Source organism: Canis lupus, chromosome X (assembly GCF_003254725.2).
Source record: "Canis lupus dingo isolate Sandy chromosome X, ASM325472v2, whole genome shotgun sequence".
In the NCBI taxonomy this organism is placed as follows: Eukaryota; Metazoa; Chordata; class Mammalia; order Carnivora; family Canidae; genus Canis; species Canis lupus.
In genome coordinates this window covers 6,809,631-6,831,031 of record NC_064281.1, presented here as the reverse complement: position 1 = coordinate 6,831,031, position 21,401 = coordinate 6,809,631, and the positions used below count along the sequence as shown (strand labels likewise).

The window sequence follows — 21,401 nt, the reverse complement described above, 5'->3', positions numbered from 1 at the left end:
GTGAAGGGCTCGTGCGGAGCCCAGGGAGGCGTCTGAGGCAAAGAACTGCCTGAAAACCTCTCTGAGAGCAGCTCACCGGGATCGGCGCAGCCCCTCCCACCTCTATCCTTCCCAGCTTCACCTGACAACTCCCTAAAAAGGCAGCAGCCGAGGGGCGCCTGGGCTGCTCAGTGGGTGAAGTGTCTGCCTGCAGCTCAGGTCATAATCCTGGGGTCCTGGACCGAGCCCTGCATCAGTGGGGCTTCCCGTTCAGTGGGAAGTCTGCTTCTCCCTCTCCCTGCCGCCCACCCCCCTTGTGCTCTCTCTCTCTCAAATAAATAAAATCTTAAAAAAAAAAAAAAAGGTGGCGGCAGCAGCTGGCCACCTAGCAGGGGTGAGCCCCAGAGGCTGCGTGCAAATGCAGTGGTCACCTTGCAGCCAAGTGTGTCTCTCCCTAGACATCGCTCCTCGGTGTGACCTGGGGACCGGCAGCACCAGCATGAATGGGGAGCTTGGGAGAAAGGCAGACTCTCGGCGCCCTCGCCAAACCTACTGCACCAGAATCTGCCTTTTCACCAGGTCCCCAGGGGACATGAATATGCCCGAAAGTATGAGAGCCCGGGCTTAAAGCCCTCTGACCCCTGGAGTCTAACCTCTCTGAGAATTGGTGGGGGGGGCGTTGGGTGGGCAAGGCTGCCGTCCGCCTCTTAGCACAGCATGGGCTTCCCCCTCTCTACTCACTTATGGCAAGAATCAGTTCCCTCCTCTGGGCAAATCCAATGAGGCGCTCGGAGTCCCTGGAGACCACCACCGGGAAGCCGTTGTAGTCGGTCTCCTTGATGAGCGTCTCCACGTCCTCCACGGTCATGCTGTCCTGGGTGAGCACGGACAGCGGGGGCTCTCCCCGCCGTGGCCGCATGACGTCAGTGGCCAGCGTGCGGTGGGTGAACTCGTCCTTCACGTCCAGAAATGGGTACCCGTTTAAGTGGATATGAGCCTCGTAGATGCCTTCTTTCCCGAAGGCATCGGCCACCCACTTGCTGGTCACGGCTGCCGCCATCAAGGGCACAATGTACTCAAGACCTCCCGTCAACTCAAACATGATGACCACCAATGACACAGTCATCCGGGTAACTCCACCTGCAACCGAAAAGGGAAACGGAATTCTGAAACTCAAGTCCAGACCCTCAAGAAGGCACGACTTGTGGAAATGGACAAGCTGGCTATAAATTCTCCAGTCGCCTGTTCCGAAGAGACGCTCCTACATGTTGCCCACGGCAGACCTCTGGAACGCTGGCCAGGCTCTGGTAAATGCAGCCTCACCTCAGAGGGCTGTAAGCCACACCTGACTGGGGGGCTCTTCTTCAGTAAGAAGACAACTGGGTTGTCCATTCACCCAAGACCACGTGTCTGGCTTTCTGGTGAGTGGATCCTATGTGGGCTATGCTGGTCCCTGACACAGCAAATGTGGCTCTTTTCCAGAACCCCATAAGCTGGAAAATCGTAGAGATTCTTAGTGGCTAATGGACAGGAGAGGAGCCCAACTTTGGGTCCCTTGGTATTTAAACGAAGAATCCATAGCAACTCCTACTAATCTGCCAGGGAGCTTAAGCTGGAGTTTCTCGACCTCAGCACTAGGAACAATTGGGGTTGGATCATTCTTTGCAGTGGGGACTGCTCTGTGTACCAGGGGATGTTTAGCAGCATCCCTGGACACCGCCCACTAGATGCTACTGCCACCTCCCCCCATAGGTGTGACAACCACAAATGTCTCCTCCATCACCCATGGTTCCAGAGAGACACAACTGCCCCCAGTTAAAAAGCACTATTCTAGACAGTGCAGCTGCAGGATGGTGGAGGCTCCATCACCCCGGGCCTCGAATGACCCACATACACATGCAGGCTTGATTCTCATCATTCGTGGGAGTCACGATCTACAGAGTTGCCACAAACACCGAATGAGCAAATACTGAATCACTGCCCTAGGGGAAACATAAGGTTAGGTTTCTGCGAGCTTCTGCTAACAACGTTGCTGTCAACCAATCAATAGGGAACTTTATTTCATGTGTACTTCTGTTTAGACACCTTACTTAATACATGTAGGTGATTCATTAACATCCAGCTCACAGCCAACTGCACTGTAACTCCTGCCTGAGAAGACTTCCCTGACACACCTATTTTCTCCATAGGACACATCCCAGCCTTCCTGTGCTTAGGATCCCAGACTTCAGCACTACGGCTGGGGGCAATTTAAAACAACAAAATCATTAATGAAATGCAAAACAAAACGGGGCTCTAAATAGACGACGAGAAGGATACCTGTGTACGGTACAGGAACTAAAACAAGGGGGGCCTTTACCTTGTTCACCCTGAGGTGGGAACGTACGTGCAAGACAACTTGAACTTTCCCCTTCTCTGTGCATGCCCAAGGGTGACCACAAACGCACCACAAGTATTGATTTAGGGGTCACAAATACATGTCGGCAAGTAGGCAAATTCCCTAATATGATTTCCACAAATAATGAGAATTGACTGCCTATCATGAGCAAGACAGAAGCCTCGGTGTGTTGCGCCGCTGAGACCTGGGGCCTTGCCTGTGATAGCAACACAACCTGGCCTACCCTGAGAATGCCACCACCCGAGTACATGTCGCCGTCCTCACTGCTGCCCTAAGGCGCAGCAGCCTGTGTGCTTGGCCGAGCGGGCCTTTGCTTCGGCCCCTCCCCACCGTGCCCTGTCCCCCTCCCTCCTCCGCCCCCCGCCGTGGCTATACCTAGGCAGGCCGCGGCTCCCACCATTGCATAAAGTCCAGGGGTGACACAGTCCGCTCCGGGCCTGCACCAGTTCCTGAAGACGATCCAGTCGTGGTGATGGTAAGCCAGCTGCTCCACGCCGATTCCCACCATCCGGCCTGCCATCGCTCCCACGGCCATGCTGGGGATGAAGAGGCCCGAGGGGATCTCCGGGGGGCACACAAGGAAAAGAAGTATGAGGGAAGGAGTCCGCATGCCCACGTCCCCACTCCCAGTGAACAGTTCCCTGCCCCCCTCAACAGGCTTGCACTTTGCTGGTCTCCGGAGGAGGCGCGACGCTTCCCAAGGGGGAGTCAGCTGCGACAAAGAGGGACAAGGGACTTCGCCCATTCAGTCAGTCCTATCTACTGTGACTGGGCCAGAATGCAATTCTACACTTTCATTTCCCCTCCTTCAAAAGCGGGCCGGTTCTCCTGCTGGGGATTAAAGAATGATAAGCCCCGCTGCAAATAACATTCAAAGTGAGCATCTGTCACTTGAGACGCTCACCGCTTTCTCTCTCCCCTTGCGAGAGTCATTCAGATTAGCTTTTAAAATTAAATGTCAAGCCGCAGCATGAGAATGAAAAAGAAAGGCGTGCGACCGTCCCGGGTCAAACAAAGCCGCTCGGTGCAGCTGCCCGGCACCTCCCGAAGCTTTTCACCGGCCCACCCGTGAGGACACAGCGGCCGAACACCTGCCAGAGGGACAGGGGCCCTTCCCGCTTCCTTTACAAAGTACACTTTCCAAAAACTATTCTGAGTATTTCCAAGCCAGGTGGGAGGCAGCAAAGAACTAGACAATGGAAACTAGAAGATCTTGGTGGTAGCGTGTGTGCAAATGCGTTTTAGTTTATCTGGTCATCGGACGTGTGCTACAGAACATGCCTGAGTCCCCGTGTTCACGGGGATTGCACGTGACCGCCAACCCTGACTGGGAGTTGCCTTTATGCTCCCTCCCAAGACTGTCATCCATGGGAGGATGGGAGTGGATTCCTAACCAAATTTCAGGTAAGTCTGGATCCTCAAGTGTGAGTTCTAGACTTTGGGATGTTCCTGAAGAAGAAACGTCCTCTCTGAGTGGCCCCTGATCCCCAGGCATTTAACTCCCTGCAACTGTGAAGTAGGCTTCTCTCAACAGGCACCAGAAGAGGCTGCTAGCATCTTCCTCAGACACAGGAATAATTCCTTTGCTAGGAGATGATAAACCGGAGACAATTGGCTGTTTAATAAAGTCCACCCAACCTTGTTCTTCAGGCAAAAACTCAGGTTTGTGATTGACCATTACACACTCAAGTACACAGTTTCTTAGACTTTAAAAGAAACAAATCATAAAAGTAGCACACAGGGGCGCCTGGGTGGCTCAATCAGTTTAGCATCTGCCTTGGGCTCGGGTCATGATCCCAAGGTCCTGGGATCGAGTCCCGCGTTGGGCTCCCTGCTCGGCGGGGAGCCTGCTTCTCCCTCTCCTTCTGACCTTCCTCCCTGCTTCTGCTCTTTCTCTGTCTCAAATAAATAAGTAAAATCTTTTTTTAAAAAAAGTAGCACAAAAAAAAAAAAAAAAAAAAAAAAAAGTAGCACAGAGAAAGCAACAGTAATGGAACAGTAAGGGGGTTCTGCAGGGTTTGAAATATTCTGCTTCTGGTCCTGGGTGCTCCCCATACAAGCGCGTGCTTTATGAAAATTCCTCAAGCTATACGCGTCTCTGCATGGATGACACACTCTGAGCCTTAGCTTCTTCACTTGTAAAATGATTAAAATCTATTTCACAAGCATGTTGACTATCCGAAGTGGTGCTTCTTGGTGATTAAAAAGAATGGCAAGTGCCCAGCACGAGAGAACGGTCAGTAAAGGTCAGTCCCAGTTTCCGTCCCCATCGAGTAGGGTGCTATCCCCAGAAGGAGAGGAGTTGCCCCCCACCCCGCATCTTCCTTTGCCCTTCACTTACCTTCATGCCAAAGGTAAAGATGGTGATGACGATTTTGAAGATCAGCGCCAGGGCCAGCTGCCACATGGCTGTGTAAACCCCGACGCCGGCCGGCCGGTCGGGGATGTCGTCCACTGGCCGTGTCATGTTGGGGTCATTGATGTAGTCACACAGCTGCGAGGACTCGAGGGCCCCGCAGTCATTGAACAGCTCGGAAATGAGCTCGCTCGTGCTCCGGCGTGTGTAGGGATTGGGGTAGGCGATGATGGCAGTGATGGCGGTCACCACGATGACCTCCAGCACCGGGTACTTCCCCAGCTTGGTGGTTTTGCGCCTCCTGCACCAGGCGATGTTGCAGCGGATGAAGAGGGTTCCCCACAAGCCTCCAAAGACCCCAAGCAGGATGAAGGGGAAGAGCTCGGCCATATACCAGGGCGTGTGATATTCCACGTAAAAGAGAACAAGACGGCTGTTCCCAAAGGGATTGATGGATCGAAGCGTGAAGGCTGCCACCAGGGCCGCGAAAAAGGACCTCCACAAGGTCTTCAAGGGAAAGTAGTAACTGACCTGGGACCAACAAGTGGACAATCAGACTGGCTGAAGAAAGAGCTGCCCGGAGCCCCAGCCCCTCATTGGCAGCCACCCACTGGCGCTTGAGTGTGACAGTCACCCTGGGACCAAAGATGGGCAGTACTGACTTCCTCAAGCTAGGGTTCGTTATAACCAACACACACCAACGAAGACATTTAAAGGATTCTGTGTCTGAAAGTGCAGTAGATACAAGTCAAGATGTGTTTGAGCTGTTTTTCTTAAGAGAAATGAAAACATTTCATAACTCTGTTTATGTCACAAAGATCCTCCCAAAAGCAAATAAACCTCTGCATATGATTCTATGGACAACAGAGTAGGTCAAGGGTTGGAAAACCCTGGCCCGGCAAATGTATCTGTATGGCACATGAGCGAAGAATGGTTTTTCCGTGTTTAAATGCTCGGGGTAAAAGGGAAGTATTTTTGTGATATTTGAAATATTCGAAAGAGCAGCAGTATTTTGGGACCTGTGAAAATGACACGAAATGCACACTCCGGCATCCATAAGGGAGCCTTAGTGGCATGTGGCCATGCGAGCGCTGTGTGTGGCCGCTTCCCCGCTACGACGACAGGGCTGAGTCGTTCCAACTGAGGCTGGAAGAGCCACGGAGCCCAGGATATTTACTCTCTGGCCCTTTGCAGGGAACATTTGCTGACCCCTGGAAGAGATCCACTCGGGTTGCCAAAACCAAAAATGCCTCATTAAGTTGGTTATGAGAAAGAGAGACTTCAACCTTCCAAAAAAATTATATTGGCAATTTTTAAAGCAATGCTTGAAACTGTATTTAACAGTGAAAATTGTGGCTTCTTAATGAGCTGCAGGAATCTCAGCAGTCCCTAGAGGCTTGGAGATGAGGCCTCCTGCTGGGCTGGCCTTCGTGTGTTCTTCAGCACCCCCCAAGCAGGACCCCCCCCCACCCGCTGCCCCTTCTCACCTCCTCAAGACTGAAGAGCACACCCCCGATCGGAGCCCCAAAGGCAACAGAGACTCCAGCAGCGGCCGCGGCGGAGAGCACCTGCAGGGCAGAGTGTTGTGTGTGAGCCCCCAGCCCTGCCAAGCAAACCTGCGTGCGGCTGGGCCGGAAGGGGCTTCTAGAAGAGACCATCCCACACTCGGGAGCGCAGCCTGCTCACCTCACGCCTCTTGCCCTCGTTCTTGCTGTACTTGGAGAAAAGGCTGCTGAAGAAGTTGCCACAGCAGCAAGCCACGTGCACCAGCGGCCCTTCCTTCCCAAGGCTCAGGCCTGAGGACACCACCAGCACCAGGGTGACGGTCTTGATCAGCAGGGTCCACTTCCCCAAGTAGCCCCTGATGATGAAGCCGCTCAAAATGGTCTTTATCTGAAACAGGGGATGGAGAACGAGGGGGAGTGAGCCGCTTCGATGCGCAGCGAGGAAGGTAACTCCCTGCACTAGACTCACTCGATCCCGCAGAGGAGAGGCTACCTTAGTTTCAGGTTTGGCTATAATGTTATACTAAGAGAATTTATAATAACATATAATTTTATATTCATGGTAACTCAAAACCATTCGATGCATAGGAAATCTTAAGAATTTCTAGAGTAGGGGCGCCTGGATGGTGCAGTCCGTTAAGCGTCTGACTCTTGATTTGAGCTCAGGCCCAGATCTCAGGGTCATGGGATCGAGCCTCGAGTCCGGCTCTGCGCTCAGCGTGGAGTCTGCTTAAGATTCTCTGTCTCTCCCTCTGCCCTTCCACCCCCACTCCCACATTCCCTCCCTCTCTCTAAAATCAATCTACCTACCTTTTTAAAAACCTTCTAAAGTAATAAGAGATCATAAGGACCAAAAAAGCAATTATCAAGGTCTCATTTTCTTCATGGCATTCTATCATGTTCACAGTACCCTCTGTTGTGTTGAAGAGAGACATCAAATCTATTGATTTTAACTTAATTTTTGATTATTGAGGGACGTCCAAGATAAAGAGACGGAAAGCTGGCTAGCTATATGACAGAGCAAATAGAACAAAATATCACCTGAATGGTAGGTCGGGGTCAGCAAACTATGGCCCGTGGGCCAAATCCAGCCCACTGCCTATTTTTATATGACCTGCAAACTAAGAGTGCTTTTAGCATTTTTAAATATATGTAAACAAGACTACTAATCTTTTACTGGGAATAGTTGCTAGATTTTGGCTCTCTGTCCACAAAGCCTAAAATAGTGACTCCCTGTCCTTTACTGGAAAAGTCTGCTGACCCCTGCTGCAGGCCAGGTGCATGGGAGCTTACCGTCCACTTATTTCAACTTTTCTCTATGTTTGAAAATATTCTTAACACGATGTTGGAAAAAGAAGATGCTCAACACTCTAATCGTGCATCTCCAGGGGATGTAAAGATGACTGACTCCAGGACGACTCCTTCCCTTCCGTCGAATCCTGCCCTCCTGTATTGAGAAGGACTTTGGCTACAGGTAGAGTCGTCTTGCTCCATTTTCAGATGGGCCACATTTTTGTAAAGGCCAAACAAAGGCCAAATAATAGTGTTCTTCCTAAAGGTGTAGTTTGCCTTATGCTGTTAGAATTCAACTGGGTGCCAATCTCAGCGGTTGATTTCACATATTGGAGTCCTCTTGACCCCAAACCCCTGTTCTTTGGATACAGAAGCATCACTGATGGATAAAAATCTCTTTACCTGCAGCCTCTCCCGTAACTGGCTGCCCTGGAGTGAAGGTTTATGGTGTGAGCTGGCGATTTACAAGCCTACAGTGAATCAGCCAGTGAGATCTGGTCAGGTTCTGTTTTCCCCTTGCCCAACACAGATCGGGACAGTGCTGTCCCTTGTCAGTGTCACGATATTTGCAGATCTTCAAAGCACCTACTGGACACTGCTCCGCCAAGGAATCCATTTCTCAAAAAGCTATTTCAGTCCTTCTCGAGCCTTTCTCCGGGCCTTGGCACTCACTGGAATCACCTGGGAGATTATCCACCCGTGAGGACTGGCTCTCCCCTGGAGATCTGATGCCATCGGTCGGAGGTGTATCCTGGGCATGGGGATTGTTACAGCCTCCCGAGCTGATTCAAAAATACAGCCCACATGGAGAACCACCGCTCCATTCCTGAAGGGATTCCTAATTTTTCCAAATTTACGGGACGGTCCCCAAAACGCTCTCTAGCATCATGTCACCTTTGGCAATTTGGGGAGGGTTGTGAAGTGATCTAATCCTCAAAATTTTAAAGACATATATAAATGGAACACATTTACCTCCAGCATTTTTGATAGAGATCTGCTGCATAAATCACGGAGGAAGACCAAGCAGGAGAGCGTGCAGACACGCATTTCCGAAGAAGTTGGGGGGCTCCTTCCTATAAAGCCCAAGTGAAGTCTTCTAGCTTATAGTCACACAGTGTTTCTTGAACTAGCCTTCCACTAACGGCAGACAAACTAGCAGTGGTTAAAGTGGTCTTTAACTAGTGGTAGTTGGCCTATTTGAGCCCGTGCTCGGGGGAATCTCAGATCCCTTTATTTAAGGGATGTTTTATTATGCCTGACACAATCCTGCCCTTTTGTGTTGCCTCGAATAAAATTATCTATAATTTTTTGTCAGTTAGTTAATGTGGATTTGGACCCTAGGGTACAGTTTAAGAGCGTAATACCATTTAGAAGATTACAAGCATCTAAATTACCTGAGCCTCTGCCAGCCGTGACATGTGGTGAATTGAACAATGTAATAGGTATTTTGTAATTCTCTATAATGATTTTATAAAATTGTCATGATCAAATTAGGGACTAAAGAAAGCAAATTCATTCCAAGTAAATGCCAAATCCTAATCACTTGCTTAATATGAATTAATAGAGACTGAATCATACAGGGCTTTCACGGGATGTATGGGGGGGATTGCAACTTGCTGGTGTTAACTGTACAATCTTTCTGGTAAATAAATATTTGCGAGAGTGTTCACGTTTTGTCATGAACTGCGACATCAATTCAAAGTAAGTGTTAAGTGGACATGATTTCTGGGGCACCTGGCTGGCTCAGTGGTTGAGTGTCTGCCTTTGGCTCAGAGAGTGATCATAGGGTCCTGGGATCAAATCCCACATCGGGTTCCCTGTGGGGAGCCTGCTTTTCCCTCTGCCTGTCCTCTGCCTCTCTCTGTGGGTTTCTCATGAATAAATAAAATATTTATTAAAAAAAACAGAGGACATGATTTCTTATAGAATCAACAGTGGTTCTACCAACAAAGCAAACAGCACGAGAGACGGGACGCCCTTGCCTGCTTCTCTCTAACTCCCACGTCCAAGAACTAGTGTGTGCTTTTCAAATAGAGCCGACACAGAGCATTTATTACACAAAATAAATGTTCTCTAAGTTTGCGTTTAAAAAAATGTCCATCCTAAGCAATCAAAATGTATCAGAAGCAAATGCTAGGGAGGACGAGCAACCTGCACGGCGTGCCACAGTGTGCCACCACCTAAGTCCGCGGACACCGCACCATGCGGCAGCTCGGAGCACATCACCTCGGACGAAGAGAAGCTTACTTCCTAAATAGTTCAGCCAGTAGCTTTGCTAAAATGAGGGAGAACCACTGGGTGGCTCAGCGGGTTAGCGCCTACCTTTGGCCCAGGGCGTGATTCTGGGGTCCCGGGATGGAGTCCCAAGTCGGGCTCCCTGCAGGGAGCCTGCTTCTCCCTCTGCCTGTGTCTCTGCCTCTCCCTCTCAGTGTCTCTCATGAATAAATAAAATATTTTTTTTTTAATGAGGGAGAATGGCCCTATATCTCATTTTGAGTGAAGTTTACATGGTGAGCTGGGTTTTGACCAGAAGGTTCTTTTTACACATGAACCAGAGTCCTTTTCACTCCTGCCCCTTCCTCCAAGGGCTGGGGTGGGTACTGCACCCTTAAGGTTAGGAATTTCAAGCTCCACTATAATAATAGTGAAACTTTTGCTACTACTGAGTCATAGTAACCAAAACTTTATAAAACCTCCATTGGGTTCCTGGCATTTTAAAAGATTACTGTGGGGCGCCTGGGTGGCTTAGTCAGTTAAGCATCTGCCTTCGGCTCAGGTCACAATCTCGGGGTCCTGGGATCAAGCCCCGTGTTGGGTTCCCTGCTCATCTGGGACTCTACTTCTCTCTCCCCCTCTTCCTCGGGCCCTCTCCCCTCCCTTTGATCATTCTCTCTCTCCCTCTCTTTCTCTCTCTCTCTCTCTCTCAAATAAATAAGATCTTTTTTAAAAAAGATTATGAACTCTTTCACAAATTGAGAAATATATATATATATAGTTAAAAGCATAAAAACATATTAATAAAACAAGCACTCCTGAACCCACCACATTTCAGAGAGGAGAGTAACTATGAAAGCCCTGTGTTTGCTTCCTCACTGGAACCTTCCTCCTCCCTGAGCCCAATCATTTCCTTGCCTTTCTTCATACTTTTAGCATACGTGTATGTGTGTGTGTGTGTGTGTGTGTGTGTGTGTGTGTATCACTAAACAGTATGTGGATTCATTGTGGCTGTTTGTGGACTTTATATAAACAGAATCATACTTTATACATTCTTTCACCACTTTTTTCACTTGCTACTGCTTTCCTGAGTTTCATCCCCACCAGTGTGTGCCTTGCACATTTGCCACAGGAAACGTGATGCTCGACTTGGGATTTAACTCCTTCCGAGTTCAGCTGTCACAAATAGATGCCTGCTTTGGACGAAGACCAAGTCCAGGCAGCCCCTCACAGACAGAGCCCACGCCCAGGCCGCCTGTCCGTCCACAAGACCACAAGCTGAGCCAGGCGTCTCTGGTTCTTGGAAGGGGAAGATGGGATTGCCCATCACCCCTTTTATCGATGCTTTAAACTTTCCAATTTCCCACTGGCCACCTGTTCACTTTGGAAAGGCAGCCTGGGTCCCAAAAAAGCCTACTGTCGGACAGTGTGATCATAAAACCGAGAGGCCAACATGAGTCTGCTCTTTTTAGCACCCGGGATGCCTTGGGTCTTCGGTACCAAATATGACGCAGGCAGTTGTGCCATGATGCTTGTTTTGAAAACATATATTTGTCCCCATGTGAGTCTCGCATCAGGGAAGAACCTGGACGTGATGCACATTTCACGTCTGTTTTTGCACAATCTCATCTGGGAGAAAGGCAGAGCGAAGGCCGAAAATGGCACTGGCTGCAGGGCCGCGTGCAGGACACACAGCACGCACACAGCACGGGCCCCGAGCGTCTACCAGTCCACACGTGCACTGGGCAGTATAGGTTTCTTCACCGTTGAACAGGTATAAACAGGATGGTCCGTGGCCTGCCTGTCGGGTTCCTGCAGGAATATGTTAATACAAACCAACAAAAAGCCAGCATGATGTATTCTTCTCTTTCTCCTGGATCAGGACAACGTTGGGCTTTTCTTTTGACAATCTTTCAGTTACTCCAGCTGTTTCCAAGAACTGCCCGGAACAGCAGCAGTGTTGGCAAGAGCCACCAAAGAGCGTGAGTGCAGGGGAGCAGGAACCCGTGCAGGTCTGTCGCCACAACTGGTCACGTCTTTCAACTCGCCATCTCCACCTCTGGGGCACTTCTGAAGCACCAGCTTGAAGGATAACTGAACTGCATTGATTATAGTGATAGAACTTGTTTAAAGAAATATTTATTTATTTGTTAGAGAGAGAGAGAGAGAGAACACAGGGAGAAAGGGGAGAGGGAAAGAGAGTCCCAAACAGACTCCATGCTAGTGTGGGGCTCCATGTCATTACCCTGAGATCATGACCTGAGCTAAAACCAAGAGTCAGTCACTTAACAGTGTGGGCCAACAGGCGCCCCAATATAAGAACTTTTAGACTTATTTCTGGCTAAAAATGTTCACTGCCTGGGCTTTTGAGGGAATTAGCTCAATTACCATTATTCTACCAGTAGATCCTCTTAGGTCTGAAGTTTAATCTCAAGCATTCCTCTTGATCAATGAGGTCACTTCCCTCACACTCGGCTTACATCAAAGTGCTAAAAAAAACCTAAGAACTCTAACCTCACAGGGGTGTATTCACAGCACAAGCCTTGAATGTGGAATTAAGTTTTTTAAACATTGCTATTACCCTGTCACCAGCAAAGCTAAACGTGGCAAGGGAGTTTACTCATAAGAGAGTTGACTCATCAGTAAACTTTCTGAGCAACAAACCTCCGTTACGGTCTTTGCCTCTCATTACATCACAGGAGCACTGACAGGCCTCTAAGGTGCCCCATGTAGGCACAGGGTTAATGAACTCTGATTCCTCAGGCTCTCAGGGTTATGCCCGGTTTGCAAAGCATTTAAGCATCTGAGAAGCAACAGGGCACAGCTTCTGGATATAGAGCATAAGTTCTGAAGCCAGATGGCTGCGTTCAACTTGCAGCTAGCCAGCTGTGTGACGTCGGGCGCGATACGTACCCTCTCTGCGCTTCGCTTTCCTCAGCCATCAAGTGAAAAGTAGAAGCTACCTCATAGGCTCGCTGTAAGGGCCAAATGGGCTGACAGGTAGCAGGTGCTCGGGCCTGGGCTTGGGCCCTAGGCGCCACAGAAGCATTTGCTGCTCTTTGTGCGGGCGCAAGAGCAAGGGGGGCAGCACTCACCTCCGGGATACCCGAGCCGCAGGCGTAGGGCGCGAACACGCGCACCAGGGAGACGGCCAGGAACGCAAACAGCAAGGCCCACAGGATGTACATCAGGTAGTTCAGGATGTACGCGCTGGCCCCCTAAACACGCGAGGCAAGGATGGACCGTGAGGCGCCCCGGGGGGCTTGGCCGCTGCTCCTGCGATGGGGGGCCCTCCCGGAGCTGCTGACACCGCCTCCCACCGGGGCGCCCGCCTGCGGGGACGTCATCGCTCCCGCCGGGCCACGGAGGGTGCAGTGGAGGCCTCTGCCGAAGGCCCTGGAAGGTTCGGCCAGCTCGGCGGGGGACCGGCCTCCCTCGGCAGGGAGCACAGGCTGCACCCCCCGGGGTGAGGGCAGCAAAATGCACGTCAGCAAGCCCACCTGGCACTTTTGCAGGGGAAGGGCCACCGCCTCCTGCGGGAGAACGCCCCGAACCCTTTAGTCCGAGCCAGCCGACGGCCCAACAGTACTTTCTGCACCGAGGACCGGCCTGGGGGCCTCCCGCCACCCCCGCAGCACCCCAGTGGGGGCCGAAAGGAAGGACAGGCTGCGGCCCCGGGCACCTGGTAACTGCAAACGCGCGCTCCGGGCCGCCGCTCTGGCCTTTGCGGCCCCATATATTCACAGCCTATGCGAGAGAAGTCGAGCCAAGCAATGCCATTTCACCCACTTAGAACCCTACTTTTTTGAGGCTAAAAATGACTTCTCACTCTTCCTAACAGGCATTCTTTGAATCAAAGTATAAATCTTAGAAACGGTTGAAAACATGGACAGCCCTATTTCCCCCCAAAGAAAACCTATTGCAAATAGGAGACAAGAAATAAAATAAGGTGTCCAGCCAATTTTGCCTGCCCACTCCCATCAACCCCAGTTGAGAATTTATTTTGGGAAGTAATGGAGAGCACCGAGAACGTGTGAGATTTCAAGAGCCCCGTCTACTTCTGAGATTGGAAGGAATCAGTTTTCAATTCCACGGAGGAAGAGGTTTAGCAAAATGGCAAAGTACATTCCACATATCTTCAGCTATGCTAAGTCTATCGGGCAAAATTAATTAATTAATTAATTAATTAATTAATTAATTTTAAACGTGTGTGGTGGGGGGAGAAAAGGGATAAATTACATCCATCTTCCAAAAATACGTCTTTACACTACCCTTAATGTGAATCTTGCCAACTTAGTTCCCCTCTACCTGGGTTTCTGATCTGTCGATGACCTATAGTCACTGCAGTCACCAATGAATTCAGTTACAAGCTAACCCTTTTCCCTAATGAAGATCTTTTTGTACAGATCTGAAGCTCTAAGTGCCACAAAGGCAAGCACCCAGTCTGCAGCTCCCCACAACACCCGCTACGCCTGGGCCCCTCCCTTGACAGAAGGCCCAGGAACATACTCTGCAATGCACTCATAAAAATGCATCGGAGGGCGAGAACACAAACCACACTGAGATGGCACTTCACACCTGCCAGGAGGGCTAGAACCAAATCCAGACACTCACAAGTGTTGGCAAGCAGGTGGACAAACAGAAACCCTCACATGCGGCTGTTTTGGATAGAGAATGATGAAATCACTCCGGGAAACATTCAGGCAGTTCCTCAAAGGGTTTAAAGGGTTACCACATGACCTAGAAATTCCCCAACTAAGCAGAGACCCCAGAGAGATGAAAATATGCCCACACAAAAACTTGCACACAAATGTCCAAAACAAAATCATTCCTAACAGTGAAAGGGTGGAAGCAGCCTGTGTTCCTCAACTGAGTGGATAAATGTGGTCTAGCCACAGAGTGAGATAGGATTCAGCCACAAAAAAGAAATGGAATACCAATTTACACTGTGACATGAATGAACTGGAAAAGCATGATGCTGAGTGAAAGAAGTCGGACACCGAAGTAGGATTCCCCTCAGAGACAGGAAAATCAGGGGTTGCTTAGGGCTGCTGAGTTGGGAGGAATGGGGAGTGGCTGTTAATGGGTACAAGGTTTCATTTGGGATGACGAAGATGTTCTAAAATTATATTGTGGTGACAGTAGCATGACTCTGAACATTCTAAAAGCCGGTGCACTGTACACTTTAAATGGCATACCAAGGGATCCCTGGGTGGCGCAGCGGTTTGGCGCCTGCCTTTGGCCCAGGGCGCGATCCTGGAGATCCGGGATTGAATCCCACATCGGGCTCCCGGTGCATGGAGCCTGCTTCTCCCTCTGCCTGTGTCTCTACCTCTCTCTCTGTGTGACTATCATAAATAAATAAAAAATTTTTAAAAATGGCATACCAAGGGAACTCTAGCTCAATAAAGCTGGCATTGTTTTTTTGTTTAAAAAAAAGATAATTTCTTTTCTTACTAGAAGGTATAAAATGCAACCCTACCTCTTTATCACCGTCAGCAAACCACTCAGTAAGAAAATTAACAAGACTTGTACAAATATATATATATTTCGTGAATGTGAATCAAGAGGAAAGGCTTTTCCGACTTAAGTTTGCACATGAGAGCTAGAAAAAGCCAAGTGGCACTGGTATTGCACCAAGGACGGTGATCAGAACAGACCCTTGAACGTGAAAGCACAGACATTCACAGAAGGCCCAGTGGTGTTCCAAAGTGCCTGTGGAATAGCGGGTGGTCCCGGCCAGGCCCTTGCCCAGACACCCACCTCCGACTGATTCACCAGCAGCTCCGACCATTTCTGCCACAGGGGACACTTGTCCCTGTCCTCAAAAGTGGTCTCGTTGGAAGTCCAGCAGCACTGCTCGTGGCTGTACCAGAAGGCAGACAAGCAGACCCCCTCCTTCAAATCGGTCATCCAGTCGACGGCGAGATCAATGACCCCAGCCAAGGTGCCTGGAAGAAGCAGCAAGAGTCACTTGGAGGAACCGCCTGTGATGATGCAGGAGAACACGCGGCTTGGGGGCCTACACAGGAGCCCAGCGGCCAGGCAAGCCATGCCGGAGGAGGAGGTGACCAAGGATACCTGACGTGTGGGTGGCTTAAATCCAACAGGAGTGACAGACACACAGGGCTCAAGTCATCACAAGCTACTGGTGCCAAGCAATTTCGGAATGCACCCATTCCAAATTCTAGAAACAGGGTACATAAGCCCTATAGAGGAGGTAACCCCCTCAGTGGCTTCTGGGACACGATGCTGGGATCACACACACTGATATTTCTCAGGCAAATTTGACACTTCAGACAAAATGGAGGCATAATGACTATAATAGCCTCATTGTTAAGTAAGGTTTTGCCACCAAATTTGGAAAATCCCCGTTAGAACTTTCTGGATTTTTTAAATTATGGATAAAGGATTGTGGATCTATGTAAGTAGGTGACTGTTTTTTTAAAGATCTTACTTATTTAAGAGAGAAAGCAGAGAAGAGGGGCAGAGGCAGAAGGAGAGGGAGAAGCAGACTCCCCACTGAGCAGGGAGCCCAATGTGGGGCTCAATCCTAGGACCCCAGGGTCATGACCTGAGTCCAAGGCAGTTGCTTCACCAACTGAGCCATCCCGGTGCCTCTAGGTAACTACTTCAAAGGCCGACAGAAGTGAGATAAAATAGAGCGTGCAGCGGGCCACAGAAGGCTACATTGGAGCTCTTTCTAGAATAATCCATTCCAGAGTCTTTTATAGAGGCAGGGAATACTTCCGGGCTACTAACTTTTTCTAACTTTGACTAGATCCTTATTACAATATCACTTCCCCACCTGCATCCACACACCTGCATCAGGGCTTACCCTTCCCTGCTCTTCTGTTACATCGAAACCTGCTCACTGTTCTTGAGAGGAAGCCTGAATCCTTAGCAGGTCTCGGACTCAAACAGCCGGCCTCTCATTCCTTTCCTGCCTCCTCTCTTTCCATCACTAACCCCCCATCCTGCCCACACCATGTTCCTGGAGCTCTCCTCTTTACACCACCTCAGGCAGCACCGTCCTTCCCAGACCTGGCAACCTCCTATTTATCTTCCAGATTCAGTATTTTTATCACCTCCTTTGGGAAGCCTTTCCCAATTTCCTGAGTCTGGGCTAGGTGTACCTCCCAGGCATTCCCCCATCACCATATCACCATACCTATCATATCCTAATATGAGTGTGTGTGTGTGTGTGTGTGTGCAAGCACGCACATGTGTGTACAGTGTCTAGTCTGTAAGTGTGTGCCAGGGTAGGGGGAATTTTGTTGTGTGGTTTGCATGCCAAAGGCAGGGGTCAGGCCAGATGTCCAGGCTCTGTGTCCACTCTAAGCGGGCAAGAGCCACCTGCCTTGTCCACTGTTGTACCTGTGTCAGGTAGGTGGCAGGAATTTATATCCATAGTGCAATAAATAATGAATGAAAATCAGAAAACCCAGGTGCATCCATCCATCCATCCACTCAAGGGGTATCTACTAAGTACCGAGCTACTATGTGCCAGTCCCTACTCCGCGCCCTGGGGAGATGGCAGTGAACAAAGCAGACTCGGCTCCCTGCCTTTGTGGAATCCCACGTCACGGCGGGAAAGACACCAGACAAGTAAACCGGGGCCTCTGTTGGAAGGTGGTAAGTGCTAGGGAGGCAAGTACGGCACGTTACCGGGGCGCCTGCCAGTTCCTCAAACGGTTAATCGTAGAGCTGCCATCTGACCCAGCAATCCCATTCCTGGGTGTACACGCAGGAGACATGAACACACACGTCTATGCGAACGAACACTTGCACACAAAGGCTCACAGCAGCACGGTCCACAAGAGCCAAAATGTGGAAACAACCCATAGGCCCGTACTGCTGAATAGAGATAAAAAATGCGGTCCAGGCACACGATGGAACAGCATTTGGCCACAAAAAGGAACGAAGCACGGATGCGTGCTCCAGGACGAACCCTGGAGACATGATGCCAGAGGAGCAGCTCATCCTGAGAGCACGTGCTGTACGACTGCACTAGACAAAATGTCCAGAACAGGCAAATATGTAGAGACACAAAGTAGATTCTTGGCTTCCTGGGGCTGGGAGGAAGGGGGGGGGGGTTGTGGGGCTTGATAGCTAAGGGGTACGGAGGTCCTTTGGGGGCTGATGAGAACGTTCTAAAATTGAGCACAGCGATGGTTTTACAACTCTGAATATGCTAGAAATGGCAGCATTGTACAATTTAATGAGGTGAACTGTATGGAATGTGAATTATATCTTAATAAAGCTTTTTTACACACACACACACACACACACACACACTGGGGCGAGGTGCACAAGGCTGAGGGGGGAGAGGACTTTTAAAAAAGGTGGTCAGGGAACGCCTCAAGCCAAAGAAGCCATTTGAACCAAGCCCTAAAGGAGGTGAGGGAGGGGTCCCCCGCTGGTAATCACGCCAGCCCTCGCCCCAGCCTCCAGGCCCACTCGGCGACAGCGCCGCGGGCTTCGTTCGTGGAGCAACAGCGACACCCAGTGGCGGCTCCCGATAACTGCGGCCGCGGCCTCTGCATCCCGGACACAGAATAGGATGTCCTAATGTCCGGGTGCCCCGAGGGGAGACAGGCTGGGGGCGGGGGGGCTGAGTCCCAACCCCCATTGTAAGAACAACCGGGGGACAGAAAAGTGAAGGGGACACAGTTCGCTGGCTTTCCCTTCAAGGCACACTGTAGCCACCTTCACCGCCAGCATCACCCCCTTCTCGCCTTCCTCCTGTGTTCGTCTGCTGGGGTGTCCACAGAGTGCCCTGCAGTGGGTGCTCAGCCCTGGCTGCACATTAGGATCACAAGTGCAGGGGCGCCTGGGGGGCTCAGTCGGTTAAGCATCTGCCTTCGGCTCAGGTCATGACCTCCGGGTCTTGGGATGGAGCCCCACATCAGGCTCCCTGCCTGCTTCTCCCTCTCCCTCTGCTGCTCCCCCTGCTTGTGCTCTCTCTCTCTCTGTCAAATAAACAAATAAAGTCTTAAAAAAAAAAAAAGAATCACAGGTATGGGGAGCTGAGTGATAGAAGGGGGGCTTTACCCCAAAGCTAGGGTACCAACTCCAGAGGTACTATTTATCTGAAGCTCAGGGAGCAAAATTTTTGTTTTCATTCCCCAGGTGATTCTTCCTGAAAGAACTGGTGGAAATTGGGTTGACAGTGAAACGAACTGGTCAATACCAGATTTGTTAAAGAGAGCCCAATCGGGCTCTTGCGTGAGGCAATAAATCCGTACTGGGCTGTCTACTCTGGCCAGACGCTACAACATCTATTCCGGATTTCTTCATTTCCTCTATTTATTTCTCCTGCTTGGAAGCCAAGAATAATGACACGGTATACAGTTTCATAAATCTATTCTAAATAAAGACATCAAAATTCACAGCAAATGCCTACCCTGCCCGCTTTCCAAGGTGTTCATGGCAGCAGTCAAACAAATTGGTGGTGAAACACCGAGGAGCCATGAAAGCGAATTCCCTGCCAACACCGCTGCCATTCTACACCGGGGCTGCCCCTGGGAAAGGAAGGCTAAAATTGGGGAAATGCGGGAAGAGCCGCCGTGACTAGAGTAAAAGGATCCCCCATGAGCACTGCTCTTGGCTCTTTAGCTTGGGCCGCGGCTGATGGGGGCCCTCCCTGGCGACCAAGCCCCTCCTGAAACCGGGTACGGAATTAATGCCCAGAAATCAAAATCCTCTGTAATCACAAAATTTGTATCTATGGCTCATTAGTATTCCGTCCTTCTTGGACCATTTGCCAGATTTGGCCTTTATTACAGTCATTCGCTGATCAATCCTATAACCACAACTATTATGTTATTACAGGTAGGTGATTTTTATTAAGCGAATCGCTTTTAGTGCACTCAGATTTCTTATTCTTAGACATTAACCTTCACAGCCTTCTAAAGGAAATAACGTCTCCGGAAACAATTGCTATGGAGAGCTGGAACATTTGATATTAAAAGGGCAGGTCTCCCCCCCCAGATACTCCTCCGTTCACCTCTGGCAACATCTACTGCTTGCAAGCATGGTGCTGGGATTATAAAACTGAAGGACGCAGAGTCCCTGTGGGTCAGAACAACGCATGGGCTGGAGGTATTTCCCCTGGGCCTACCTCAGACCCTGCGGGGGTCTCGAATTATTTTGAGTATCTTAGGATGCGTATAATCCATTCCAAGGCCCGGCAGTGCTGCTAAAGACCACTCTCATATGGTGTGTTATTATTAGAGATCAAAGTTTTCCTGTACTCGCTTGCCTTCTGCATAACCGAGTACTACAGGATGTAAAATATGTGCTTTCGATAAAATCCAGCTTGGCAATAAACCTTGGTGCTGTGCAGACACGGCCGGCCGGCTCTCTAATTCCGGCTTGTTTCCAATAACGCGCTTGGGCCCATGCCTTGGGGTCCTGCCTTACTGGTGATACCTTTCATGTTAAATGTACGGCTGTGTGTTTTGCTCTTCGCTATTTCAAGTCATGAACCCCTTGCACGGGGTAAAAGAGAGACACTCCGTCTTCAGAACACCATCCCCAACAGGAGCGGCCGGCGCTCGGGTCGGGCACCTCCAGCTGTGGCCCGGGGGTACCGCGCGCCCTCCACGTACCCGCCAGCAGGCCGATGAGCAGCATCACCACCCATCCTGACCACGCATCCAGCAAACTCTTGATGAACTCCCATATGGACTCCTTGCTTTTGCTGGTTATCTGGAAACAAAAAGACACAGTGGCTGATGCTGGATACGTTTTCCAACTCACGCTTCCTTCCCTGAAACCGTGTCCTTGGGGGAGATGGGGGGGAGTGAGAAAATGAACGTAATTAAGCGACTAAAGTGCCACTTCCATTACTCTTCCCGCCACTTGGTGCAATGACAAAATGGGCCTTCTGGTTCACAGAGCTGTAGATGTCATAATGGTCGCCAAGGACTTAGAAGCCCCCGCCCCCAAATTCACTCAATTAAAAGAAAACTTGCTAAAAAAAAAAAAAAAAAAAAAGAAAAGAAAACTTGCTAAGCGTGACTTGATTTGTGATGATTCAGAAGCCATACTGAAGGGGGACAGCAATTCATTGTCACCATTTTATATCAGAACGACTACTTTAACCCTCCTTGCGGTCTGCTCACAGAAGCAGCTCTTCGACCCGGAATTCATTTCCTTCTTTTGTCTGCAAGGTCAAATGTTGACGGCGACAACTGCACGTTGGCCAGCCTGGACCGCCTCCACCGGGGGGCTGAGTGCCTCCGGGCGCCCTGTCACGGCACCCCCCTGCCTCCCGACCTGCCTCTCGGAGTCCCTTAGAACGTTTTCTGGAAAGATCTTTGTGCAGGTGGCCTGGCCTCTGTCACAGCCCCTCGACCCGGCTATGGCTACGGCAGCACCAAAGGAGCCACAAGGCCTGTGTGTGAGCGAGTGGGGCTCCGAGAACACTCTCCTTGGGAGGAGCAGGTGTCCGAGCAGGTGCCCCAGCAGGTGCCCCAGCAGGTGCCCCAGCAGGTGGCAGCAGGACCGGCCCAAGGACTCGGCTCCAGGGCGCCAGGCCCGAGGCCGCCCCTGCGCTTCCTCCACCTGGCACCCGGGAGGCTGGTCCTCCTCTTGATTCCGCCCCACTCTCTGCTGGGCCGTGCGAGAAATGGGACGACGTGGGCGCTCT

At 50.4% G+C, this 21,401-nt stretch overlaps 1 protein-coding gene across 3 annotated transcripts in view; it reads right to left on the bottom strand.

Moving 5' to 3' along the window:
- CLCN4 (chloride voltage-gated channel 4) overlaps nucleotides 1–21,401 on the bottom strand; it is a 69,317-nt gene that overhangs the window by 17,880 nt on the left and 30,036 nt on the right. For all 3 annotated transcript variants that reach the window (XM_025436310.3, XM_025436317.3, XM_025436323.3), the window contains 8 exons: nucleotides 20,359–20,458; nucleotides 15,509–15,696; nucleotides 12,841–12,963; nucleotides 6,420–6,626; nucleotides 6,221–6,301; nucleotides 4,719–5,264; nucleotides 2,753–2,939; nucleotides 721–1,119 (listed from right to left, as the gene is read on the bottom strand). In XM_025436310.3, the coding sequence (XP_025292095.1) occupies nucleotides 721–1,119; nucleotides 2,753–2,939; nucleotides 4,719–5,264; nucleotides 6,221–6,301; nucleotides 6,420–6,626; nucleotides 12,841–12,963; nucleotides 15,509–15,696; nucleotides 20,359–20,458 (1,831 nt within the window). The remainder of the gene's footprint in view (nucleotides 1–720; nucleotides 1,120–2,752; nucleotides 2,940–4,718; nucleotides 5,265–6,220; nucleotides 6,302–6,419; nucleotides 6,627–12,840; nucleotides 12,964–15,508; nucleotides 15,697–20,358; nucleotides 20,459–21,401) is intronic.